At 44.1% G+C, this 26,368-nt stretch overlaps 2 protein-coding genes across 5 annotated transcripts in view; one reads left to right on the top strand and one right to left on the bottom strand.

Annotated features, from left to right (window-relative positions):
- Positions 1-959, bottom strand: part of LOC135378401 (very long chain fatty acid elongase 7-like) — a 211,751-nt gene extending 210,792 nt beyond the window's left edge. For 3 of the 4 annotated variants that reach the window (XR_010418356.1, XR_010418354.1, XR_010418355.1), the window contains exon 1: positions 862-959. The gene's annotated coding sequence lies outside the window, so the exon portion shown is untranslated. Of the gene's footprint in view, positions 1-616 lie in introns of all 4 variants that reach the window. The other variant, XM_064611435.1, reaches the window with a different exon arrangement.
- A 689-nt stretch (positions 960-1,648) lies between these two features.
- LOC135374960 (uncharacterized) overlaps positions 1,649-26,368 on the top strand; it is a 32,695-nt gene continuing 7,975 nt past the window's right edge. The window contains exons 1-4 of the mRNA XM_064607815.1: positions 1,649-1,667; positions 2,023-2,153; positions 2,460-2,684; positions 13,523-13,771. Coding sequence (XP_064463885.1) covers positions 1,649-1,667; positions 2,023-2,153; positions 2,460-2,684; positions 13,523-13,771 — 624 coding nt within the window. The remainder of the gene's footprint in view (positions 1,668-2,022; positions 2,154-2,459; positions 2,685-13,522; positions 13,772-26,368) is intronic.

A 26,368-nucleotide genomic window follows, 5' to 3' on the forward strand; every position in this document is an offset into this window, starting at 1 on the left:
CTACGAGTCTGCAAAGTTTGGTGTTGGATAAACCCAGTCTTCTATTTTTACGATGCGATCAAAATGTGTAACGTTTGTGAGACTAACCCTGTACAGCTAATACGATAATAGGATGCTGGAATGGAATGCGGACCCACGAAATTCCTGCTGACAAAGGCCTGTGACAAGGATGCCCACTCTCACCCCTACTATTTATGTTATACATATGCCGACTGGAAGCAGAATTGGAACACTCTGAAGCAGGTTTTGACATATCATATCTGGACATGGGTCGGCAAGTTAAGCAGTGCATCTCAGCTACAATGTAGGCAGACGACATTCTCTTGCTAGCTAGTAATAAGAGTGAACTCCAAGAACTACTGGACCTCAATGCAGCATGCGGAAAAGCCATCGGACTCAGTTTCGGTGCTGAAAAAAGTGTTGTAATGCAATGGAAGAATAGTAACCTGCCAGAAGACACAAACAATACGAATCTGCTGATCCTGGAGAAACCAGTGTGATACGCCAATGAAACTAAATACTTAGGAGCGGTTATTAGCTCGGGAAAAGAATACATGAATGAACACGAAAAGACCATACGAAGGAAAGCCACCAAGTATAGAACCTTTTCACTGACCTTATTCCGTCCGCCATACTTTTGTGTTCGCACGTGCTCGCACCACAATTAATGCTGGTAGCATGCACGCGCCATGCACAAAAGTATGGCTGCCACAAGCAGGGGGAAAGGCTATGCCGTCTGCGACAGTGACGTCAGATGAAAAGAGTCTATACGGGGACCCTTCGAGCTCGAACAATATGGTCCTTCAACCGATTCAAAGTCCTGCGTGAGCTGTGGAAGACAGTGGCGGTTCCATCCCTCACGTATGGCAATGCGGTGCTGCGCTTGTCGTCTCCCACAACAACATTCTTCGAGAGGAAACCGAAAGAGGCAGGAAGGGCAACGTTGAATGCCCATCGGACTGTCCGCACTCCAGGGAGATGTAGGATGGTCCGGGGGTCCGGGTTCCCTGCAAGAGAGGCTATATCGAAAATCGTATATGAGGACAGAATTCTTCTTATTATTATGGGATACGGAAGGTCAGCCTCCCTCGTGGGGGCTTGCTATTCGGACGTTACCAGAATCCTGACAAGATGCTAGGACCATGGCTAGGACGCTAGATCCTGATACAGTGTTCTAGAGCACTGTAATCCTGAGGAGTATCATTGCCGCGTCACTCACTCTTCCAGGTGCTTCCGCGCAAAAATGTAGCTCCTACTTCTCATTGGCTACTGTGTGGGACGCCTTGCATTCTAGTGGCCTCCGCGGGAAAAATGAAGCCATTATTTCAATTTCATCTATTTTTGTTGTACTGTTTATTAATAGGCCTGTTCTTTCACACGAGTGTTGCACGGACGATCTTTTTCGCGTTGTTGAAATACTGGGAACTTTTTGCCTGCTTTGCAGTTTGTTGGGTTTGTGTGTTGAAGGTTGAAGCCGTCATGGCTATGGAAGCCCGCTCATATTCGAAACGTTGAAAGTGTATATAGAATCCTGGGTGGTGAAGAAGCTGTACAAGAGCATGATCTTTAAAGACATCCACACAAAATGGAGACGACGTACTACACATTGGAAAAGAAAAATCGGAAATGACTCAGAAAATACTACAGGATGAATCCCTTTACGCAAGGTCAGAAATTCGGGACCAATGTACAGCATGGGAGACCGACAGATGGCTATAGGACAAGAAAAATTTTATGACAACCGGATTAGAAGCACATTGCTTTTCGAGGCACGTGCGGGGGTACTGCGTACAAAAGAATGGTGGGCAAAGATTTTGTCTAGAAAAGCCGAAAAGCTGCACAACAAACAAGACCACGACAAGACAGACAACGCAGAGCCTCTGAGACAACGCAGCTCAACGGACTAACGTGCGCCATCTGTGAGGAGGTTGCGGAATCTAATCTACTGAGCACATTGTGTGAACTTCACAAAGGACAGACTGGAGAAGTAAACCCAGCGCCCTCCACTAAAACCTACGGTAGATTCAGATTCAGATAGACTGAGCGTGCTGCTGAGTGCTGAGTCCGCCCGATACAAAGGGAACGGTCCCAAGATCAACATCAACATCATCATCAGGAATGCTGTACACAAAATTGAACGGAAGCTGAGAATGGTAAGTGGCGTTTCGTTCAAATTAGACAGATCTCTACTGCACACTTCATTGTCATGAATAAAGCATACCAGAACTTGCACTGGTCTTTATGCGACACATGGTGTCCTGCAGTCGTGCACTGTATCCTTGTGCGATTGTCGTGGAAACTGCTGAACCGGCTGGCACGATTACTGTTCAGTAACCCGGAAGCAGTGTGCTGCAGTTTCATATCTATACAGGTTTACAGGTTAGGTTAGGATGAAAGATGGTGGATGTTTCACACGTTAAATAGATTGCACAAATAATGTTAACCGACTTTCGTCACAGGAAGAAGCGGCTTTCCCCTCCCTGCGGCCTAATGTCACTATTGCAAGACGCCGTAACCAGAAAATCCGACGGTTCAGCTTAGCTGTTGGGACCCAGGGGCCCTGCCTCGATTCACTTACTGGCGACGTCCTGCAAAAAGGAAACTGGACGGCCTACGCAATGACTACACCATTCAGGATCAACAAGGAGCGACTACGCAACTTGGCAGGCAGCCTTGCTCGCCAGGTCTGTGATTTTTTTTCTTCCCCTTTTCAATTCAAACACAACGAGTCTTCCCAACACAATATACAGCATTTGTAATGATCATGGCTGTGTTTTGGATTTTCGATAACTGAATTTAATGTGGAAATTTTTGAGTGCCGTCTCTTCCCAATCAAATATATTCAAATGGTCCACATGTTCCCATTTAAAGTGCCACTACCGACTAGATCCTGTGTCTTCAAAATCCCACCAATGTTATGTTAGGCAGCGTTCACACGGGGCAACTTTTTCCAGCAACTATGAGCAACTTTGGAGTTGTTGTCAGCCAGCAACCATCCAGCAACTCAAGTTGCTCAGAGTTGCTGCGAATCGCTCCCCGACCGAAAACTTGAGAAGTTGCTTGTGCACCGGCCAATCAGAAAGGGGAGCATTGCCACGTGATTCCCGTTGGCGTTGAGTATTTCGTTGTGGGTTCATGGGTTCAAATCCTGCAGGTGCAGTTGAGAGATAGCTTTTTCTTTTTGTACGAACTTCACGGAAACATATCAGTTGCCACTCCTGGAAGGTAATAATGATCTATTGGGGCAATAAAACTGACTGAAATTTGATAAACAGCAGCTAAAGAAAAGATTCCACCAGTTTGATTCGAACCCACATTGTCCGGTCGCCATAAGGTTGCTTGTGGGTGGAGCTACCGAGTTGCTGCGTGTGAACGTGGACTCGAAATTGCTCGAAAGACGTTTGTTTGAGTTGCTTCGAGTTGCTGGGAAAAGTTGCCCCGTGTGAACGCCGGCTTACTGAAATCTTCTTGTCTCACTTTACATTCCTGCAAAATATCTTTGCTCTACGTGACGCGAAAACTAGAGAAAAGTAATTTTTATTTTTGAGAACTGTGACATCGTGTTGGGCTCCGACGGAATGCCCGGCTGTCATCTGGCAACGTTGTTGCCCTTGGCGTCTTCCGGGGGTCTCACTTTTTGTACTCTGTAAGTGGAGCGCCACGTGACATATCCCCCGACCTTCAAGAAAACATAAGGAGGGAGAAGACACCTCTCCCATTTTCGCCTTTTTCGATCAGCGTAACGTGATTTCTCCACCACGTGACCCACCTCGGACGCCGGCGTCGTGGCTAGCAGAAGAGTGCCCTATCCAGAACATGACATCATTGCAATTTGTGGGCTTATGATTATGTCACCCGCTACTGGTGTCATCGAAACTTGTGGAGGATCAGCAGATCTTCAAAAATGGACAGAAATGCACAGCGTTCGCAAACAGGATTGAAATTTTGCGTATAGAATCCTTTAGGCACCTTCTTTTCGTGGCCTGAATAAAATAAATGCTGTTTTCCGAGTCCGGAGTGGCACTTTAAGAAAGCTCTGTTTCTCTGTCTGACGTCCTGACGTCTCCCCCTTCCCTTTCCCCCGTTTTCCTTTATGCTTTCTCCTGCTTGACCCACTCTACCTCTTTCCTGTGAATGCCCTAGTAATGAAACAGAAATGAAATAAATAAATAGCTCTCGATTTCTGCATGCCACAAAACACCTGTCATCAAGATGCTGCATTAATTTATCGAATGCGACTTGATGTGGCTTTTACAGCTCATTGGTGTCACTGCTTGAGACAAGTTGACTCTCCCTCATGCTGTCACTGTGTTGCTTTAGAAGATCTTGAACACATGCTTTTTCTTTGCTCACACTACCAACCTTCCCGAACCGCACTCTCCTGGTTTCTTAATCAGCTGGACTCTTGCCTTTCTCTCTCTCTCTCTCTCAAAATTCCTTGGTCCAGAGAACCTGGTGCAGCATGAATACCAGTCACCCTCACAATTACGTACAAGGTAAGAAGTATGTATTTCAGGTTGAACTTGACATTAGCTTGGTCAAACATGCAATACAGAACACACAGTTTTGGTGCGAACCTGTTTCTCTCACGACCTACTAGATTATAACGACCATGTCATAGGTACCCCTTCCCAGTGCCGCACTTGGAACCTAGCACTGGTGCTAGTCATCAGCCCAGTTATTGCTTCCTCAATTTCTGCAATACTATGTACTTCAACTTTCCTTAGTATTTTGTATTTTTGTACAAGCGGTGAGTGTCCCACGAGAGGTGCTTCTCTCTTAAGTCACTTATCGTCATCATTCTACACGTTTGCATAGGAGCTGTTGCTGTCGCCTGCTACGATAGTCTTACATCCGCTTCTGTGTGTTCAAAATTCACATTTTCCATTGTCCAATCATGATGTAGATCTCGCTGGCCGATGAGTCGCGGATCGTGAGGACAGGCTCCTCATAGGGGTTGCCGATTATGACATGGTCATTATAATCTAGTAGGTCGTGGTTTCTCCTTGGCGCAAATATCCACTGTAAGTCCGATAACGCTCATTCTGTGGCAGCATGACATGTTTTCCTGTTTACTTTCTGCACCTGATTCTCTAACTTGTACACTTTCCTAACTGCGACGCATATCGGCTGCATCGCGGGTGTCTGACACAGGGCGGTCTCCCATCCATGCTCTTGTGTCCCTTTAACTTTCCCACTGGCGTGTGCTTCTACGTCCCACGGGCAGCAACAGAGTTGGATGCAGCATTGCAGATGGTATCAAAGACCAACAGTACAGAGATTACATGTAGCACCTTGTGTTTCTGGGGTTAAACCCAGTAAAACTGGTTTCTACCCCTACTTTTCACTATCATCGCTTGGGGTAAAGCCCGAAAATCATTGAAAATCAACTCTCCGATCACACGTGTATCAAGCCAGCCGCTAATGTGGGCTCTGGAGAACGCTATGCGCTGTACATTCAGAACAGCCTCACAGCTTCTCATGCTTGTCTGACATGCGAGATGTGTTCCCTAACTATATTCCATCCAAAATTAGCTTTTTGCGCTCATAATTGCCCATGTAGCCCAATGTTACAGCTCTTGAAATGAAACCTGTATATTACCTCCCGATTCTCAAAACACATAAAACCTGGAAACGGATATAACTACATGAGAAATATTCGTGCAGGGAGGTTTTATTTGGAGTAAAGCAATTAGTTGCTGTGGCTGACATGTATGCAAGTTTCGTCAGTTGCTAATGCAAGCAAAATGCATGAAATGAAGGTGTGCACGATTCCATCTGCAATTATTGAAGTAGTTGCAGGATTTATGTCACCTGTAGATCTCATCAGTTTATTGCTTAGTGTTTTATGGAATTATCGCAGAAATTGAATTTAAAGCATGTTGCAAAACGGCAGTGGAGAGCAGTACCAGCCTGTGATCTGCCTGGGACCACGTGCTGACGCCTCAGGGGACATACTCGCTGATTGGTCCAGAGAAATGTTGTCTGCTACTCCGCTGTCGTCTGCTACTCGGCTGTTCGTGGTTCTGAAAAAGCCTTGCTCATGGCTCGGTCATGATTTGGCCGCTCCTTCTATCCCCAGTTCTCTGGGAGAACTAGCAAAACTGGTTTACAGCGCCAAAGGGACCAGGGTGCTGACCCCCACTGACCAACGAACCAGAACGAGTTGCCCCTGTAACATCATCGGTGACGTGCAACATCATACCTACTCCTCCTCGTTACACACGGATTGGCGACTTAAAGGTCAGCTATGCCGATATCCCAAATAGTCTAAACGGTTGTGATATTCTGAAAGCCCACATCCAGCTCTCCCCAAAATGCACCTTCATTCTCTCAGTTCGGTACAGTACCATGTCAAAAAAATAGATAATTCATTCCGAAACACACATGGGCGCAGCAATTTTTATGACGTAGATGCACCCGAACGGGCATTGTGACGTGTACGCGCCTTCGTACTTGTCAGTGGATTTCAGCTACGGCTTCTCGCGGCTTCACGTATCTGTGCTTGAAGATGGCGGACAGCCGGGTTCCACCGTTCCGCGATAAGTAAACAGTGCAGCCGCTGCGAACTCATTCGCGAACCAACCTCTGTGCGATGTTGTGACTGGAATTCGTCGTTTGTGTTTTGTGAGCACGTACAATTTGTATCAAGTCGCGTCTGCATTAGCCCATTTACAGCACTTGCCCATTGTAGAGACTGACGTTTCGACAGCCGTGTTAGCAAGAAAATGCCGAGAGCGTTTTATTCCTGCAGGAAAAAATTGTGCTATGTATTTGAGAAACTGCATACTGCTATGGCACAAGTTTTACGTACGATTTATCAATGAGCAACAGCGTCGACGATGGTATGTAACGATGAGAGACGTAAAACGAAATACAAATCACATTTTAAACTTTTTGTGGGATTCTGTGCATTTTCCAGAAGCTTTCTTTGAATCACACACTCCCATGTCACGCTGCGTTGTGTGGCACGCTACAAACTACTGCATTTCATGCCTTACATCTGGATATTGTTTGTAATGAGCACCGTGGCACAAAAACATGCACACGAAAGCTCTAGTAGCCATGTGGTTGCACACTATGCAGACGCAAAAGAAGTACCAGAGCACGTATTGCCACTTAGAAATGGTGTTTTTAGAAATGTGGTGTCTGAGGAGTTAGGGCATAGCATAGATCCCAGAAATCAGGTGCACCTTATCCTTCTGTAGGGTGCTCTTTCAGTTCACAACTCAGCCCATGGGGTGTAAAAGTGTTAGAGGCAATTATGTGACTTGTCGTCCTGGGTGACATCACTGGCCAGCCTCGGAATTAATTCCGTGCTCAAGAATTATTGTACAAATCACTTTGTATGTAGGACATGATAAGCAATATGTAAGTTGCAACCTTGTCTGCAGCATTTTCAGTTTTTACAGTCTTTACAGTTAGAGACACGTTACCAAACCATTTGCAAACGGCACTCTTACAGGGGCCGTGTACCTTGAGTTTTGAATTTATAAAATGTATAAAAATATAAGTATACAATATGTAATATGAAATTTATATAAAATAAAAAATAACATTTATAAAAAGAATTTATAAAAATAAATAAAAAGGCTTCATGGAAGTAATCCATCAGCATACCCATTGCATATGAACCACAATTATATAGGACATCATCTAATTAATCTTCTGAACCATATGTGTGGCTGCATACGAAATTTTTTACGCGCATGCTCTACCTTCCTATTCCTACATGTGCACACGAATAACAGTGAACATATGTGAAGGGGCAAAAAGCAATGCTAGACTCTACCATCATTGTGCCCCTTTAACTTTTCCATATTTATGTCTGGTAAACAAGGAATATCTCACTAGAAAAGAAGACATTTGTGTATTGTTTGGCAAGCAAATATATTTATTTACATTTTCCATCAATCAACAATGTTGTGACCTGGTGCAAATATTAATGTCAACAAGGAAAGTACTTACAAATTATTCCTATGTGCTCAAATGTAGACATGACAATTATGTTTTTGTACCTCAGCACAGTACAGTTTCGAAATTAACAAACTGCACAGCATCAGCAATCTTAAAGTATCTCAAGAAGGGAATCACATAAAGCTCCAATAATAGACTGTGCAAATAAAGCTCCAAAAAACAAAGTACTTCAAGAAAAATCTGAATAATCGGTTGCCGTTGTGATATGTACTACTATGCACAGTTCATGAATGGAACATGTTACCTCATTGCAATGCCTGCATGTGAGCACTAGGACAGGCAGCTTTTTAGGTCGCTCTTTTCGTGTTTTTGTATTGTCTTTTTTGTTTTCTGTTTTTGCAATAGCTAGCATGGCCATAGTGAAACACAAGCAGCCAAGGACAGGATGAGACATCTACAGTGTGACTGCTAGCTCTAAACTGATGTATTTATTAGCAGACTCTGGAATATACACACATATGCTGCTAAGCAAATGACAATTTAACCAATAGAATAACAGACAAGAAAAAGAGGCTATATATCTCCCCCTCCCTAGTATCATTCTGAGTGTACCCGTGCGTTCCCTTTGAGATAACGTATCTCGGACAGAAGCAAATCCAACAGCAGACTGCTTAGACATGCAACTGTCTTGGATTTCTCTAACCACTTGTTATTTAACCGCTGCCTTGAGCTGTGTGTTCTGGAAATTTAGGCATCATCCAGGGTCCCTGCAATGTGTTGCCATGTTTCTCAAGGGCATCAAAAGTCCGTCATTGGCTGCCTGTGTTTCACTATGGCTCTCAGATACAAACCACCCCATTTCAACACAGTAGAAAACACAGATTTGTAAATACCATCTGTTGATTGCACTGTACATACCCCCCATATAAAGGATCATAGTGGATACTACATTTTGTGTGATAATGTCAGGAACACAAAAAAGCTAGATTTTAAACCACTCTTACGTCGTAGTAGTACTATTTGTGTGAAGCTACGCAATTCCTGTCCTGCAAATAATTTAAACCATATGTTTCATCTGCCAGCGTGATGATCCCCTGAAAAGCAATTCACACTTGGCGGGAACTACCGGTTCTGAAACCTATCCCTGACATGTGTAGCCATCAGGGAGGAAACCCAAGGGCTGCGGTGGAAAAGCCAAACACACACGGGCTATGTTCTCACTGTGTATCAGCTGCTCTGGCTACTAAGAAGAACATGTTCCAAGTTAATATAACATGGCTCTACATGATACGCCGGCGAAAGCTAACCAATAAAATTAGTAGTTAAATGTACAATACGTAAACACTTGCCATAACATGACAGTTTCCTTCCTGCATTCATGCGCTACCATTCAACCCACATAAACAGTGTACTGAATGTTTTTATAGCATTACACGTCGTTTCACAGAACTTGAACAAGATTATATAGCACACGATAAAAGTAGAGTGAACATAATGTGCAGAAAAAATGGCTAGGAAGCAAGCGAGCTGGTGAAGATGATGCATATGTAAAACCCCGAGACTAGGGAACACAAAGGGACGTGTTTGTGTCTGTCCCTTCGTGTTCCCTAGTCTCGGGGTTTTACATCATGCATAATGTGCAGCTTTCCATTCACGCTTAATGGCCATGGCAGTAATGCATGAAGGCCACTGCTAAGTTGTGTTGAGAAACACTACTTTATGTTTGCCATGTCTAAATGAAACGTACCTGACCTGATCCAAATTAACCGTTCTGAGTCTGGAACACACAAAGAGAAAAACGCAACACATGCCACAACATTAACAGATAGGCAAATGAGCTGTGGCGAGCTCCACATTGGGACAAAGTCAACAAGTAATTCACCAAAAGTCAATGAGCGCCTGAAATGTAACATCTCTGACTGGTAGCAGGACGGTCCACGTTCAATTCCTTGTGCTAGCACTGACTGGCTTTTTCATGAATTATTTGTTGAAGTTTCGATGTGCTTGAGAACCATTCGTCAACCATTGTATCCTCATGAGGCGATGAGGGTTTGTCATCTCAAAGAGACTCCCTTTCTGGCATGTGTCCTTATGGATGCTCATCACTGCAGAAAAAAAAATGAAAAAAGAAAAAGCATTTAATGACAAGAAATGGATATTCGTATTTACTGTATAATGATTGCGCACAACAGAAAGAAGACTTTCGCACAGAAGGTCGTGCTTCTTCAGGTCTAACATCAAGTTACAAAATTCCAGAATATATGACATGTTGTAAGGTAGAGAATAAGTAGAGTTATTGAGTTGTCGAGTTGAACCCTTGTGGGGAAGTTGTACCCCTTTTTATTTTATTATATATGACTGTATAATTATTTTTATGTCTGTACCAACCCTCGCTCTCTACATTACAACATGTTTTATATATTCTGGGATTTTGTAACTTCATGTTAGACATTAACAAGAGCAGCCTTGTGCACGAAAGTCTCGTCTCATTAAAATTTAGATGCTCTCAACAGTCTTCTTTCTGTTGTGAATCTCTATTACAGCATACCTGCACATTGCTGTTCTGCGTACTGTGACTTTGCAGTAAGAGTATGGACTTTGGGTAAAAAGACTACACAGCGCCGCTCAGGTATTTTTGCCTATCGAACAGTATGTATGTATGCAGTATGCACACAGTATTTGTGCACCGGACCCACTAAAGATGTAGTGAATGTGTCATTGCCCACTGTAATGCACCAAGTTGAACACAATTATTGTAGAATCCAGGTATTTTAGCTTACATGTCAAGCCAGTACCACATCCAGTGTGAAGTTGTGACAAATAAATAGTTTCCATTTTTCTTAGCTCTCAGAACACAGACAGTGAATTAATAAGAGTAGACAATGTTAACGTGAATTCTGGGCTATTCTTCAATTAAAGATTCACAGATAGTAAAGGCACCTTCCTCAATGGACGTTGATGACACTGAAAATTCTAAAACGTTATCAGAGGCGACATCAGCTTCTGCGTGTCAGAAAAGATTGTATGTCCAACAGTAATCCAGCTAACAGTAACAAAAATGTGCAAATGACAAATTAACTGAACTAATGTAACGTACCTTCTATATCAGACAGTGAAGCTTGTAACACCCCGTCCACAGGCACCAGTGTCCAGACAGCAAAAGTGCTTGAACTGGGAGATAGCAGCTAATCGGAATGGCGACCTTTGTTTTCCACCCTGAAAGCACAGGTTGTAACTTTGAGGGCAGATTTAAAAGTGGTGTCAAGATGTCTGCATGCGAGCGCACATGAAAAGTTGAACATAGGTGAATACTCAAATTATAACATCACATTGTCATACCTATTGGTGGAGGTAGACTGCAACTAACGTGTCAGCAATTTCTTCATGCACCAGATGCAAGCCAGACCATGCTTCATTTCCGCCTTCAGCGTGCACCTGTGATAATTCAGAAGTTTGATTATCAGTACTATCGTGTTGTTAATCGTGGTTATATCAGAGTAAGCGCAGTAGGACAGCTGCACAATCGATTCATTAAGCCTGCTACTTGTTATATCTGAACCTCGACTTACCTTTTTTGCTCTCGTTTTTTGCCTTGGTCCTCTGTGACACGTTCAAAACGTTGTGCGTCGGGCACCTGAGATTTTCATCAGACAATTTCGTACCGAGATTCCAAAGTGCCTCTGGAGTCGCGCGTAACCTATGATAACATTCGTGGACGAAATCCTTGCAGTGGAAATTAGCAGGCACCACTGTCAGCCAAGAGCTTCGCACTGCTTGGTCTTTTGGCAGCTCATAATAGGTAACACTTGAATGCTCCGATGAATTGTTCTAACAGCGTAGCACCATCGCATCTTCGACAACGTCGCCGTAAAACGTATCACGTATCATATCGCTCCAGCCTGTAAAAGGCAAGATCAGAACAAGGAAGTGCACTTTCCAAACGACGCCGTGCCAAAAGAAAAACTATTCACATGCTTCGTTTCCGGCTTAGCAACAACATAAACAGCTGTTCGCTTATGTACGATGCACAGAGGACGAAACGAAAGAAGCCAAGCGGCCAAGCCAAGAGTCCATGCCAAGCCAAAGACAGATAAACCGAGAGCAGTGACGTCGGTGCGCCTGTGCGCAGGGTTTGCCGACGGTCTGACGGCCGGGCGTGGGAACTAAAAAAACTGTTTTTTAAAAAACTACGAACAGTTGGAGCAAGATATTTCGCACACATATTCAGTGTTCGGTAATGAACACACAGCGCGAGTATCGCTCAGTTCTGCGGCACTTCAAAATCGGCATATCTGACCTTTAAGGGTGAACACGCGGAGCCATGTTTATGTGAGTTTTTTTCTGGGAAACAAATTGCACTCATCAAAACCTTTCACGCTAGTCGGTAAAATGACAAACACACTTTCATCCGACGTCTTAATCTGAAAATTTTTTGGATGGCCCTCTGTACTCCTTTAAATGTTAAAATGCAAAACAGTCGAACCTCGTTAAAACGAAGTCAGTTACAGCGAATTTTCGGTTATTACGAATTTTTTTCTTCACTTGGTTGGCCATGCTTTGGTTCTATGGGGATTTTTTTTCTACAACGAAGTAATCTCCTCTATTTTCATTCCATCCTCGGTTATCGCTAAGTTTTTGCCCTGAATTTCTTATCGCGAAATGACTAATCCACGGAGATTAGCGATGCCGCGTACTTGTCACCGATGAGGCGAATGACCTCAATGAGGGTTCGCGTCCTAGCCTGGCGCTTCCGTTCTGCATTCTCACGCTTCCTTCTCGCCACATCTCCACCTCCGCGCCCAGTCCTCCTCCACCCACGTGGCCACTCGTAACGTGATTGATTCCCTCTGACTTCTGGCAGTGTGGACAACGTGGGTACACCTTCGACTACTGGTACGCCACGTCTCGCAAATGGAAAGCGTTGTCTTTGGAGATGAAAATGCAGATCCTGCAGGAGGTTGACAGCAGCACGAAAAAGAAGAACGTTTTCACGCTCTTGTGTCGGCCGACGACAAGGTCGTGGTGGCAGCTGAGCTATCAGACAGCGACATAATCTCTACTGTCACCGCGCAAAACACGATGGTTGGAGCTGACGCACTCAGTGATGACGACTGCGGTGACAGCAAAGACGAAGGCACGGAGAACTCTTGCATAACCAATGCCGACGTGCTTAACACGGTGCACACATTAAAGGACTTCCTCTTGGAACACCCGACGGCGTCAGAAGTATATGTTTGCAACGGACTTCGTTCTCTCGACAAGGTGGGCGACATCATCGCGCGCAATGCTATTGCCACGGGGCAACAAGTGATAACAGATTTTTTTCAAATAAATATGCTTTTTTGAGTGCTCATTTTGTGTTGTAGCCTGACTGTATCATATCGCAGCATGGTGCACGCACTTGTTCGTAGCTTAGCGGCAATCTCCTGCATTTTCTGGGGGCATTCTTTTAGTACGAATTTCGGATACAACGAAAGAATTTGCGGTTCCCGCGAGACTTCGCTATAACGAGGTTCGACTGATTTGGAATGTGAAACATACTCCTTGCTTATGTACAACATCGCACAAATACTGTAAAAATCAAGACGAGATTTTGAAAAACCAGGTGATGCTGCGACTGGACCTGAATGAAGAACCCGAAGTGGCTGTGCGCAAGTGCAAAGGGATAAGCTCACTGGACAGCACCAAGCCTTCCATCCTGGTCCGTATCGCATGGACTGACAAAAAGGTTGCCACTGCCTACACATTGATATCATGTGCCGGCACAACAGACTACTCCCTGCTCCTCTTCAGGGGACTAGTTTCAACGTCATATGTCATGGTGGAATTCTTGTGGCAACACTTCCATTGCCAGGTAGCACTTTCTGCTTTCTTCTTCTTTTTTTTTCCCGTCTCTTGCGTGAACGTTAGTGCTGTACATTCATAATATTTTTCAGTACGTGCTGAAGCAAAGCTACTTTATACTTCCTTACCAAGAAAAATGCTACATGCATAAATACACAGGGTGTCCTCGTATGTTGAACAGAACTTCAAAAGAATGATGCGTAATCACACAAATGTCCATATCAGTGTGCCCTTAAAGAGGGTTAAAACATGGGCGTTTTGCTGCTTCATGATTTAAAATGATAAAACGCCAATGCGGGGAGGAAAAGAACTGGACGACACACTGCACTGACTGACTAACAAGTTTGATTTCACAGTACAGTTGTCTTTATATAAAGGCCGAACAATGCTCTCTATAGCGGGTACCTATCAACCAAGGCCACGCAAAACGTGTATCATCTTCCCAAAACGGCTACGACGTGTAAATAAGATACTTTCCGACAACACAGTTTTTGGTGCACTGCAAGTGGTGCTGTTGGAAAAAAAAAATACAGTGTGTGTCCTTTCATTTTTTTTTATTCAGGACATATTATTTATGAAAAGGGTATTAGATCAACATGAATTTCGTTTTCACAGGTAGGTTACTGTAGAAGTGGTTTTTTCCTCGTGGAAAATATTTTTGCGTTTTCGAACAAAGCTGGTTTCAGGAGTGATTCGCGAGAACTTAAATTCGCGACACAGGTTTCCGGGGATGCTTTGCTTTTGCCAATCGTGCCGCGGTTACTATCCGGACATATTTCGAGGCGTACTAAGACATCCGTTGTTGACAGCAATGGCGGCGTTCTAGGTCAATCCCTTTCTCCTCACAGACATGGGAGGAAAAGCCCTGTACAATGGCCTTTAGGGACCATGCAGAAGGCCATAGTACTGGCAGTGTGCAGGTCAGCCAATTCATTTTAGCAGTTCTCATTCATTGTCACTCAGGGAACTGAACAGTTCGGTTGAGATGTCGTACTATCATACAAGCTGGTTTTGAGACGGCGGGGAAAGGCATGTTGCAGCTTCGTGGTACAGTGGTATAGATGTACAGTGCAATGCATTTGTAGAAGTAACAAAAGCGTGATCAATTTTCATTTCTCTATATCTTGTCTGATGGGATAAAATAATCTTGTGCGGCTTGCTTAAACTACCTACGCTGCATGGAGTAGAAAGGGTCATGGTAGTCACAGTATAGCGTCGAGCACCCCCTGATTTTCGCCCTCATGTGGCCAGAGTTATTTGCGGGAACTTAAAATTCGCGATTTTGGAGGAATGCGCGAAAAACGCGAAAAATAATTCCACACGGAAAAAAACACTTCTACAGTATACGGCAATATGGACATCCTGAAAGACAGCTTACGCGACTACCGTATTTTAATGCGTATTAGCCGCACTGCAAATAAGCCGCAGGACTCGTTTTTAGATACATTTTGAAAATGTTTTTGCAGATAAGCCGCGGGTCATACGGCGCGACTGCTTTGTGTGCTAAACCAGTGATGCACATATAAAATCAATAGAGACGCTCAACGTTCGTCGACGCCGTACTCCCTGCCAGCTGCCCTGTTCCCGTACTGGTCCGCAAAGTCGACGACTTTTAGTTTGAAGCCGCTGTCGTAGCTGTGCCTTCGCGTTAGAGCCATGCCTCACCTCTAACTGCCGTGCCCACGAATGCTGCTGCTCTGGTCAAATGAGAACTGATCCTTAGCTGACCACGTTTTATCCCGATGTCAGGTGTATTGAACCCTTCCTGTAGGTCTGCCGACAGAGGAGACCGTAGGGAAGACCATAAACCCTGTCCACATTCCGGTGTCGGCATGATGTATAACAAAGGAGGTCAGTTCTAGTGTTCTACTGAGATCGGATTGTGCCCTTGTTGTGTGTTTTTCGTGGATTGACGGGTTAGTGGTGTTCCAGGAGACATGAATCACTGTCACCCCTTTTGTTAAAGCTGCGTGGGGGAATGTATTCTGAAGGTCAGTCCACTCGAATGTGGACCCGCTGCTGTTCGGTATTGTTTGTGCACTGGCAGGGCGGTCCTGTTCCGAAAAACATGAGGTACTGTCGGCCCTTTCGTTTAATCCGGGGTATGGGGAAAGTACCAGGGAAAAATAGTCACCAGATAAGCCGCAGAGCGTCCGCGACAAAAAAAAAATTGCGCATAAGCCGCGGGTAATACGCGTGAAAATACGGTACTGGACTACTAATTAGCTAAAATTCAGTAACAAACTTATTAATTTGATGTTTATTTGATAGCACGATTGGAGCCAGTCATTTTTCAAATCCACTATCCTTATTAAGCACACTGTGAAGCGAATGTGCTGTAAGATATAAATTGTCAAATTTTGCGATGACGATGAGCCGAAACTAGAACTATGCGCTTTCTGAGCGCAGAATCAACGCCACCTTCACGTTATCTGATTCGGAGAGCGGTCTATCCACCCAACAGATTAGCGCCTACTCCATTCAGCTCGGGAACACATGACCCTCCCCCCTGGATTGCAGGTTGCTCTTTCTGCGCTTGAGTAGCGAGTAGTTCTGGTTTTGGCTCATTTGCATAGCGAAATTTGACAATTTATATCTCGAAGCATGTTCGCTTCTCAGGGTTTTAAATAAGGACAATGGAGTTGAATAATGACTGGCTTCAATTGTGCTATCTCGCATTTTCCATTAGTTGCATGCGCTGTCCTCCAGGATGTCTGCCTGGCCATATAACCCACCTGTGGAAATGAAATTCACGTTGCTCCAATAGTGTTTTAGAGCTGTGTGAATAGAAAAACTTTCATTGTGAATAATTCATGAATATTTCACTTGCACTGCAAATCGAATCCAAATAATTTCTTTATATAGCAAATTGAATTAGAACAATGTGAGAAGGCCCAGTTCGAATAATTATGAATACCTCATGGTGAAATATTTCGTGGTGTTGCACTCATTCAATGATGCTCTGCTCCAAACTTGTGAGCCCTTTCGAAAACCCAGTATAACACATCATGAGAGAAAAGTCCCTCTGTGCTGTGTATGGTAGACTGCATTAGTGGGTGAACTGCATTGAGAGTCTGTCAACATTTTCTATGCAGCCTGCTTTGTGTGCATCTCCTCATTTCTTTGCTTACATTGTGAATTTCCTATGCTTGTTTTGGAAATTGCACATATTTCCACCTGTTACTGAACATAACTCTGAAAGTTGGGAGAACATTTACTGGAACATGCAGTGCCCAGGGTACAGCGTTCACCACAAGCTCACAGAAGTTGCAGGCTTTACGGACAGAATATTATAAACAGTGTAAAGCAGGCTTCGCCTAACACTCGAGTGTAATGACATGAAACCGACTTGCAGAATGGAGCCGTACACCAGTGGTTCCCAAACTTTGCCGCCTCACGGCCCCAAAAATATAGATGACCTCGTTTTTATGCTGGCCTTGGGCTGCATTCACAGCGGGCAACTTTCTCAGCTATGAGCACCTTGGGAGTTTTGTCAGAGTCAGCCCACACAATCAACCACGACCAACTCGAGTTGCTCCGAATCTATCACCGACCGAAAATTCGAGAAAGTTGGTGGTGTTCTAGCCAATGAATGAGATGATCATTGCCACAGGACACCTGATGGCATGACGTGATTTCGTTCATACCATACTACATGGCTTGCTTACAGGTGTAGCTGAAAAATATACTTTTTTTTCGGCCTAACACAACACAACCGTCTCAACAGGTGTTCTTTGAAGATAATGGTGATCTTTTGGCGAAATAAATTGACTTAGGTTTGAATAATGGGAATTGAAGAAAAGGCACCTTAGTTGGCAAGGACTTAGTTGGATTTGAACGCACACGCTGCAGTTGCCATAAGGTTGTTTGTGGATGGAATTACGTGTGAACAACCATATGCACCGTCACAAAGTTGGTTCAGAAAGTTGGCCCATAAGAACATGGCCTTATTTGGGGATAATACATTGTGAAATCTGTCCAACGTAAGCAAGGCCGTGCTTCAGTGGGATTGAATAAACCACATTTTTAGAACCAAGGAACAAGGAAGAGTGTTGTGTGATCTACCACAAGATTTCCTACAATTCTAACTTGGCAGCAAACCTGGAATTGTGAAGCACTATGCAAGGAAACATCTATTGTGTCCCGACAACCCATCCCACACAAATGGCTCATTGCATCCTTCTCGTTGGTGGTAGCCAAGGCGGGGGATTCGAAACCTGCCACCGGCTGTGCTGTCTGAGGTTTTCCCATGGGTTTCCAAAGACTTTCCACACGAAGGTCAGCACAGTTCCCCCTGAAGTTGGCCCATAATGCATACTACCCCCCGTCCCCCACTCCTCCCTGCTGTACATTCTCCATTTGTTCACATCTGTACGCCACTCACAGCCACAGTTGCTTCGCAGCGTGAACACGGAATTAAAAAGAAAAAAAAGTACGGCAGAGATCGCTGTGCAGCTTGTCACTAAAATGTGATAGCATTTGAGAGCTTATCACTGGCATTCTCTGACGATGGACAGTAGAGGCCAGTGAAGACTGAAGTAGCTGACGTACTTGGCCACCACTGCTTGTCTATGCTCCTGACGCAGACACAATCTATAACATTTCCCGTACGGGTTGTGGTAATTTATCGTCGCTGACTAGTCGAAGCCTTCCTTCATAAAGTCGGTGAATCATTTCTAGGCGTCTTAATGTTCTAATGTCCATATTGAAGCCTCCCATGGCAATCATGGGCATGTTGCGTTCCTTTAACTTTTCTATGAAGGTGTTGCTTTCAGAGTAACTGAAGGGTTTGGCTAGAAGGGACTTCTTGATCTTGCTTTTAGGGGATCCTGGCGTAGTGTATACCGCATGATGAGGGTGGGGGCATCCATGTACGTCCACTTCTACACACAAAGGGGGGTAACTTAGCCAATCATACTGCCAGTTACCGTGGTACAGAGAGCATCCCAATGAAGACTACTGAGGGATACTTGTATGTTTTCTGCGGTACATAGTTCGCGAGTACCCTATTCCCAGATCAGGAGGGACTACACAACCCTCCCTCTCCTGTTCCACCACTACATTTCCCCTTTTCTTTGATGGTGTTGAAAATGAAAAATGGTGTTGAAGTGTGTCATACTTTTCATTGACATACTTTAGCTGCATTTTATAATTATGGACAATTCTACAAACATTCTGAATGATTGGACAATACTGGATCATATAGTATCCCTGAATGGTTTGCACGATGAAAAGTGAAAACATTTGTAGGATATCATTTTCCACATGTAAGCTTCCCCCTGCAAATACAAGGACATTGGATGTGCGGACGTACGCATTATCAGCACAGTTGTAGATGCAGGTATGCCTATGCCTTTGCGGATGCGGTGGCAGATCTTACATTGTCATTGGAAGAAAGATTGTCTTTCTTAGCTGCTAAGTACTTTAACAGCTTTTATGATTTAATGGTGAAATGCGACTCTGTTCGAACTTTCAGAAAAGAATTAGCAGGTGTTCTCTTGTAGCTCTTCGGAGCATTGATCGATGAATACGTATCGTTGTAAGATTTGTTTTGCTTTTATTACTTTATTATTTTACTACTGCTTTATACTAATAGATTATCGTCTTCACTGTCTTGTTTGTTTGATTGTATTGGCTGTGCTCTCGCCATGTCGGGGACTGTGTCCCTTTTGCGCGTGCACATTACCAAATAAACCTGAAACCTGAAACATGCAAAGGTACGGTGTGGGTGCAGATACTGTCCATATTATCCGCATTCACCTCTAGACATAGTTGTAAAATTGTGCGCATTTGCAAATTTGCTCAAAAGGAATGCAAAAAATTGCTTCTCACTAGGAGTGTGTGAATAATCGAGTTCTCGAATTAGAATCAAATATCAATCACTCAAAATATTCACTTCCTGTATCGACTATCAAATATTCGGCTTTATGAACATATTAGACTATTCCCCTGGACCATTCCAGCTGAAACCAGCCAGAGGTATAGCTTGACCCTCGTAGATTTCTCTGAAAAAACATTTTACACATTCCATAAGGGTGTGTATGTTGCATATAAAATATTTTACTCTAGATTTTGTTTTCTTGAGCATTGGGGGTGGCTCGAACTTGGCCCAAGCATGAAAAAGTGTTGCGTGTTCTGTGCGTTCTTGTGACACATACAGACAGCATTTCTGTGCTTTCTTTGTTTCGTGTTAGAGGGAAGGGGTCCATCTTGCTTCACAAGGAGCATATTGAATGAGAACAAATTCGGTGACATTGCTGGTGACGGGCCCAGTTTACAATAATTTTTTTGGAAAGTTAGCATTCTCTCAGGACCCCGAGGTAATTTATGCTTATAAAACACTGTATGGTGATTCGCTTCACATAAAAATATGAAGCTAATCTACAAGGGGCGTTCAAGTCAAACCGGGACTTTCTGTCTCCTGAGTGTACAAATGGCTCGCTCTACTACTTTTTCGTCATTTTCACACGCGACAGGCCTCCTCGTTCACCACGTGGTGGTCCAAAGTTTGTGCAAAACAGAAGACACGTGCTGGACAAGATGGCCGACAACTAGGTGAGCGCGCACATCGAACAGCGAATTGTCATGAAGTTTCTCGTGAATTAAGGCGTAAAGTCATCTGAAATTCGCAGAAGACTTTGGGCTCAGTATGACCACGATACACTTAGCTGCAGCAAAGCGTTTAAGTGGTGCGAACGGTTCCGAGACGGCCATACATCAGTGCAGGACGATCCCGGCCGGGGTGACTCAGAGCCCAGTGTCAGAGTTCCTGAGAACATCCAACTTGTGGAGCGCCTGATCCTCAAGGACCGACGGATAACATGTCTCGAACTGGCTCGAAAGACCTTTGTGTGGGAACGTTGAACACTATCATTCATGAACACCTCCAGTTTCGGAAAGTTAGTGCCCGTTGGGTCCCGAGGCAGCTCTCTGTGTTTAAAAGGCAGAGAAGACTGGAAATCTTCCAAGAGCTAAGGTACCGTTTCAACATTGAAGGACAGCCGTTCCTTGATCGAACCATCACGTGCGATGAAATGTGGGTGCACCATCTCAATCCTGAGTCTAAACGCGCATCAAAACAGTGGAAGCATCCGGGCTCACCAGCTCCCAAGAAGTTCCGAAGCACCCGGTCTGCGGGTAAGGTCATGGCCACAGTTTGCTGGGACAAGGCTGATGTTGTTCATGTTGATTTTTTGCCCAGTGGTACCACCATCAACAGTGCATATTACTGCCAGGTTCTCAGGGATGTGCATAAGGTGCTGAAGCAAAAGCAGCCGAGCCTCATCACCAAAGGAGTCCTCCTCGTACACAACAATGCACGCCCGCGTACCGCGCATCTCACGACACGCACCTTACATGAACTTGGCTGGGAGTTGCTGCCACATCCCCCATACAGTCCAGACGTCGCCCCTAGCGATTTCCGTCTCTTCAGGCCACTGAAGGCGTTCCTTGGGGGCCGCCACTTCAGCTGCGACGACGAGGTCGACGACGAGGCGGTCCGATAATGGCTTGGGATAAGTGTCTTCTGTTTTGCATGGCTGCTACGCGCCGGTAAGGATTTCTACGCTGCTGGCATCCAGGCCCTCGTGAAATGCTGGGACAAGTGCATTAGTGCAGCTGGAGATTATGTTGAAAAATAAAACTAATTTCTCGCCTGTACTTTGTGCATTGTACTTTTTCGAAAAATAAAAAGTCCCGGTTTGACTTGAACACCCCTCGTATGTTGTTTAGCTAGGCGACCAAGAATATCGACCATTCATAAAAAATGACACTTTCAGATAGTATTTTCACATACTTGAGGTTGTTTAGGAAGTGAAATAAGTTGTGCCATTTGTTGAACAGATCCTCTCCTATAAATATTGAAAATCTACAGTTTTTTTCTTCTTCTTCTTCTTAAACGAGAACCTTTTCTTTCTTTGTTTTCATCACCATACATTGCTGCATGCCATTCGTTAGGTGAGGTCGTCTAAGGAAGTAAAAAGTGATGCCTTTGTGACCTTCTCCTATGAAGAGAGTTTCTTTAGAGACCATTACGAAAATCTGCATATGTATTTGTTCCTACGCGAGAAATAAAGATATGTCAGCCAGGCTGTTGAACCACAAAAAATACGGGCTTTGTCTTAGTTCGCGTTGCTTGGTTTTCGTTCCGGTTTGGCCGTGCCAAAAATTGAGCCAGTTTGCAAACCAGTTCAACACTTCCTTTTTATGTCTCCCATAAAACTGCTTTTATCAGGAAATGCATGGCTTATTGCTGTAGTTTGCATTGACGTTTCTGGTGGCAGGGTACTCCCTTTAGTGAAAAAAAGGAGAAATGGATAACTAGGCTAAAAAGCGATAAAAACCGGACTGTTTGGTGGTACATTTTAAAAGCAATAAAAACACCAGTGCAGGGGACACAAAAGGACGACACACACACAAAGTGCTGACTGACAAACAGACTTTTAATGCATCACACCCACACTTAAGTACATTACTGCTCTCACCGACCCCCAGTGGCATCCAAAGCCGACGTACTCATCCTTTTGTGTCCCCTGCACTGGGGTTTTATCGCTTTTGAAATGGATGAGCACTTGCAAATCGCATCCACGCTGATGAAGCAGTGTGGTCCTGCTACTTTCTGTTCCCAAAATTGCTAAATTGCTTTTTTCACACGCACAGTGCCAGCAAGATACACCTACAGAAAGCCAAATAAGCATTTTACATAGACAACGATACTGAGCCGGCACACTGCATTCGCAGTACAAATCATTCTGAAAGCATACAGAAGCATGTCGAAAATACGTCGGTCAGCCATGCTCTGTCCGAGGTCACAGCAGTATACCAGTAAATCCACAAAACAGAGGCAATGTGTCACCGCACAAGCGCACTACCTGTAAGCAGGACTACATTTATTTTTCAAATCACCACTAATCATATGGGCACCGTTCTGCATATGCTCCTTCTCCACTCCTCATGTTTCTGACTTGTTTAATTTTTACTGCTCGCGTGTAAACAGAAATGTTGGAGCTTGCTTAATCACATCTTCCTATGGAGCTACACAACTGGCCTACTCCATTCCTGCTTCATTTGGTGGATGATGGCAGGCCACTCACCTTTCAGAAAATACAGCGGTTGCTAGCAGAGGACGGCTGCGACGTTTGCTTGGAAGCCCAGAGTTTGACAAGTGTTCGCGTGGTGACTTGGCTCTGAAGAGCAGTCGCCGCAGCTCATGCGTGGGCGCTTGCCACAGCACTCACAAGGACAACTGCGCTTCAAAGTGTTAAAAAGTACATTGAAAGCATTCTTACTATACATCCTTGTTCGACTGTTAGGTGAAAATTTGCGAAATTCATGACATGGAGACCAGCGTGTCCTCGTTCGAGGATTGAGAGGCACTTAACTCTTTGGCAGACTTCTTGTATGATCGAACTGTTTCGTTGAAAACAGGTTACTGCTATTATTATTATTTTTTACCGCTATTATTATTATTTTATTTTTATTTTATTTTTTTTTTCAGTTCTGCTCTGATTCAGGTTCAACAGCGTGATTCATAGTGTCATGAAAATTTGGGTTTGGGTTCGATTCCGACAAAAATAAAGGTTCGGGTATGGTTTTCAGTTCAGGTTTGGCTCGATGCCCTTGCATCAGTGCTCTTGCATCCCATCTGTAATGTACCATTATCACCGTTTGGATGAATTTTGCCTTCTGCTGTTCTGCCAAGTTCTACCAACTGAACACTAACAGTCACTGCTTCCTTCTTAACAGATTCGTTGTGATTGATGATTGTCTTCACGTACCTGAAGTCATCTGGGAATTGAAAAGTCACACCATTTCAAGAACAGACCATCTGCTATAAGGTATTAAACATCTCTTCGTGTATTTATTCTTAAACGGGGGGAAAAAAACTTTGTCAGCGCATTTGCATCCACTCTGTGAGGTACCATTGTCATCTTTTTTCTTCCTCTGTTTGCTGTGGATGTTACTGCCCCAGCTGACCATAGTTATTGATTCAAAGCACGTCAGAAGGGTCTAACAGTTGTAGCTGTCATTAGAAACCAATTGTTATGGTCTCTGGGCTTCTCCCACAAGAGAAAGCAAAAAAGAGAGAGAAATGTAGCTGTATGTGCACTGCCTTTCTTTAAATGGAAGTAGACATTTTTGCTGCATATACCTGAACAGAAGATATAGGCTCAGCGTAACAGCACATTCTGGTGCCCGGATGCCTTATTGTGCTTCACGTTCAGTAATTTCTTCTCCAACCGTATATCCTTGGCGGTGAGCCACAATGCATGCACTTTATTCAAGTTTTCTTTCGCCCAGAGGAACAGCTGTGCAAGTATTAGAATACCTGCATTCAATAGTGGCGCTGCGAGCTAAGCACTATAGCTGCCTTCCTTTGAAACTGTACTGCCAACGCCGTCACATTGCCCTTTACCACGGGATGGGGCAAAAAAGTGCTACGTATCATGCCAAAGTAATGATTGTGGAGGCATGGGTTAGCAATTGTAGTTTCTGTTCTTCTGTTTGCGATGCACCATCAAACAGTAGTGCATTTCTCTGCATTGTTCAATAAGCAAGTGGCAAATGCTGCGTACCGTAGCATTCTCATGGCTCGTGGGTCAGGCAACGAGAAACGACGACAAAGCTGCTATGAAGATATGGCTGTGAGTACTCACTGTAAAACTAACAGTAAAAGGTGATCTTCTTCCAAAGGGTGATAACGGTACTTTGCAGATGGGATATGAATGTGCTGACAAGTTTTTTCTCGCTTAAGAAAAAATATGCATATAGGCTTTCAAAATGTTATGAGAGAGGGTGTCTTCCACAAAGGCACACTTATTTTACTTCCAAGGCAACCTCAACTAACGCAGTACCTGCGCGAAGTAACGAACCTGCAGCAAAGTATGGTTCAAGAAAAAAATTTATCGTTTAAGGAAAAAACACATATAGATTTTCAATATGTTATAAGAGAGGATCTGTTCTACAAATAGCACGACTTCTTTCACTTCCTAGACAACCTCAGGTGCGTGAAAATAGTATCTGAAAAGTGTCATTTTTAAGAAAGGTCGATATTCTCGGTTGCATAGTTACACAATGCACTTAGATCAGCTTCATATGTTTACGTCTTTATTTTTTATTATCTCGTGTTAGTGCCACGAAGCAACTGTGGCTATGAACGGCATACAGAGGTAGACAGGTGGGGAGAGGGCAGCAGGAAGGAGTTGGGGAAAGTGGTATGTGTACTGGGCCGACTTCAAGGGGAACTGTGCCGACATTCGTCGAGAAAGTCTTTGGAAAACCCAGGGAAAACCTCAGACAGCACAGCTGTTGGTAGGATTCGAACCCGCGTCAGCCCCCAGTCTCGGCGTAAAAAGCAATCATCCTAACCACTATGCCACGAGAGCTGGTGTATATATTGGGGTGAAGCAAATATCTATACAGTAGTTTATGACCATAAATAATCTCGTGCTCCTGATAGAATGGTAACTTGCCAAAAATTAACCGTAAGCTTGACCCAAAACTCGCTCGGTTCTTGAGCTTTTACGACATCATTGGATTTGTTCTCATTCCATATGCCCTTCGGGAAGCTAGATGGGCCCTTCCCCTCTAACGCCAGACAAACAGAGCACAAAAATGCCGCCTGGGTGTGTTGCAAGAACGTGCAGAGCAGACAACACTTTTTCATGTTTGGGCCAAGTTCAAGGTGCCCCCAATGTTCAAGAAAACAAAATCTTGAGAAAGAAAGTTTATATCCTACATACAGACCCATAAGGGAATGCATACTTTTTTTTTTTTTTTCTTCAGCGAAATCTAACCTATCGAGCTACACCTCTGGCTGGTTTCGGCTCGAATGGCCCCCTGAATATGAGCAACAACATTCCAAAAGTGGGCTTCACCTGATGCTTCCTTGCTTGAGGTGAAGCCTGCTTTACAAAATTGCCAGCGCTGCAGAACCAACAGAGGAGGACAGCTATTTTTTAGCTTAAGACAAGGTTAATCCAAGTTAATTGTGTATATTTCATCTGAGGAAGGGGCGGCATACCTCCTATGTGCATTTTAGTTGTGCTGGTGGGGGATTTTGATTTCATGTCTGAGAAATTGACCTTTGAAAAGTTAAGACTCTTAAATAAGGCCTGCAGCCTGGAACAAAAGGTCTTATACCCTAGTCAGACAGCATTTCAAATGTAAATTGCGAGAAATGGCCTTCGGCCTCTCAAATGACCTTTGTTCGGGGGCGCCTGCCAGACAGGCAGGAAAGGAGTGCTCCTCAACTGACTGCCCTCACCGGCTTCCTTTTTCGGTTTTGTTTTCCCTGTCTGCTGTGGAAATTTGAAGTTGGTCTGTGCGCCACAAATCAAGATGCAGAAGCCATATGCACTTCTCTAAATAGGATCTAAATACGTTTACACAGTTTCACTCCATTATCCGCATTTTATAGGTTTTCCTACATTCAGCTGCGAAGGTAGCGAGGGCACAATAGCATAACACTGTTGTCGAGATTGCTCCTTTCTGCTCCTCAAATGTCGTTAGGGGCCTCCTTTCGCGTTGATGGTCATTTCTTAGAAAGGTCCTTTGAGCTGCTGTCTGACACGGCTGTCAGAGGTCATTTTTTTGCACATGGCAATTC

Source organism: Ornithodoros turicata, chromosome 1, assembly GCF_037126465.1.
Source record: "Ornithodoros turicata isolate Travis chromosome 1, ASM3712646v1, whole genome shotgun sequence".
Classification (NCBI taxonomy): domain Eukaryota; kingdom Metazoa; phylum Arthropoda; class Arachnida; order Ixodida; family Argasidae; genus Ornithodoros; species Ornithodoros turicata.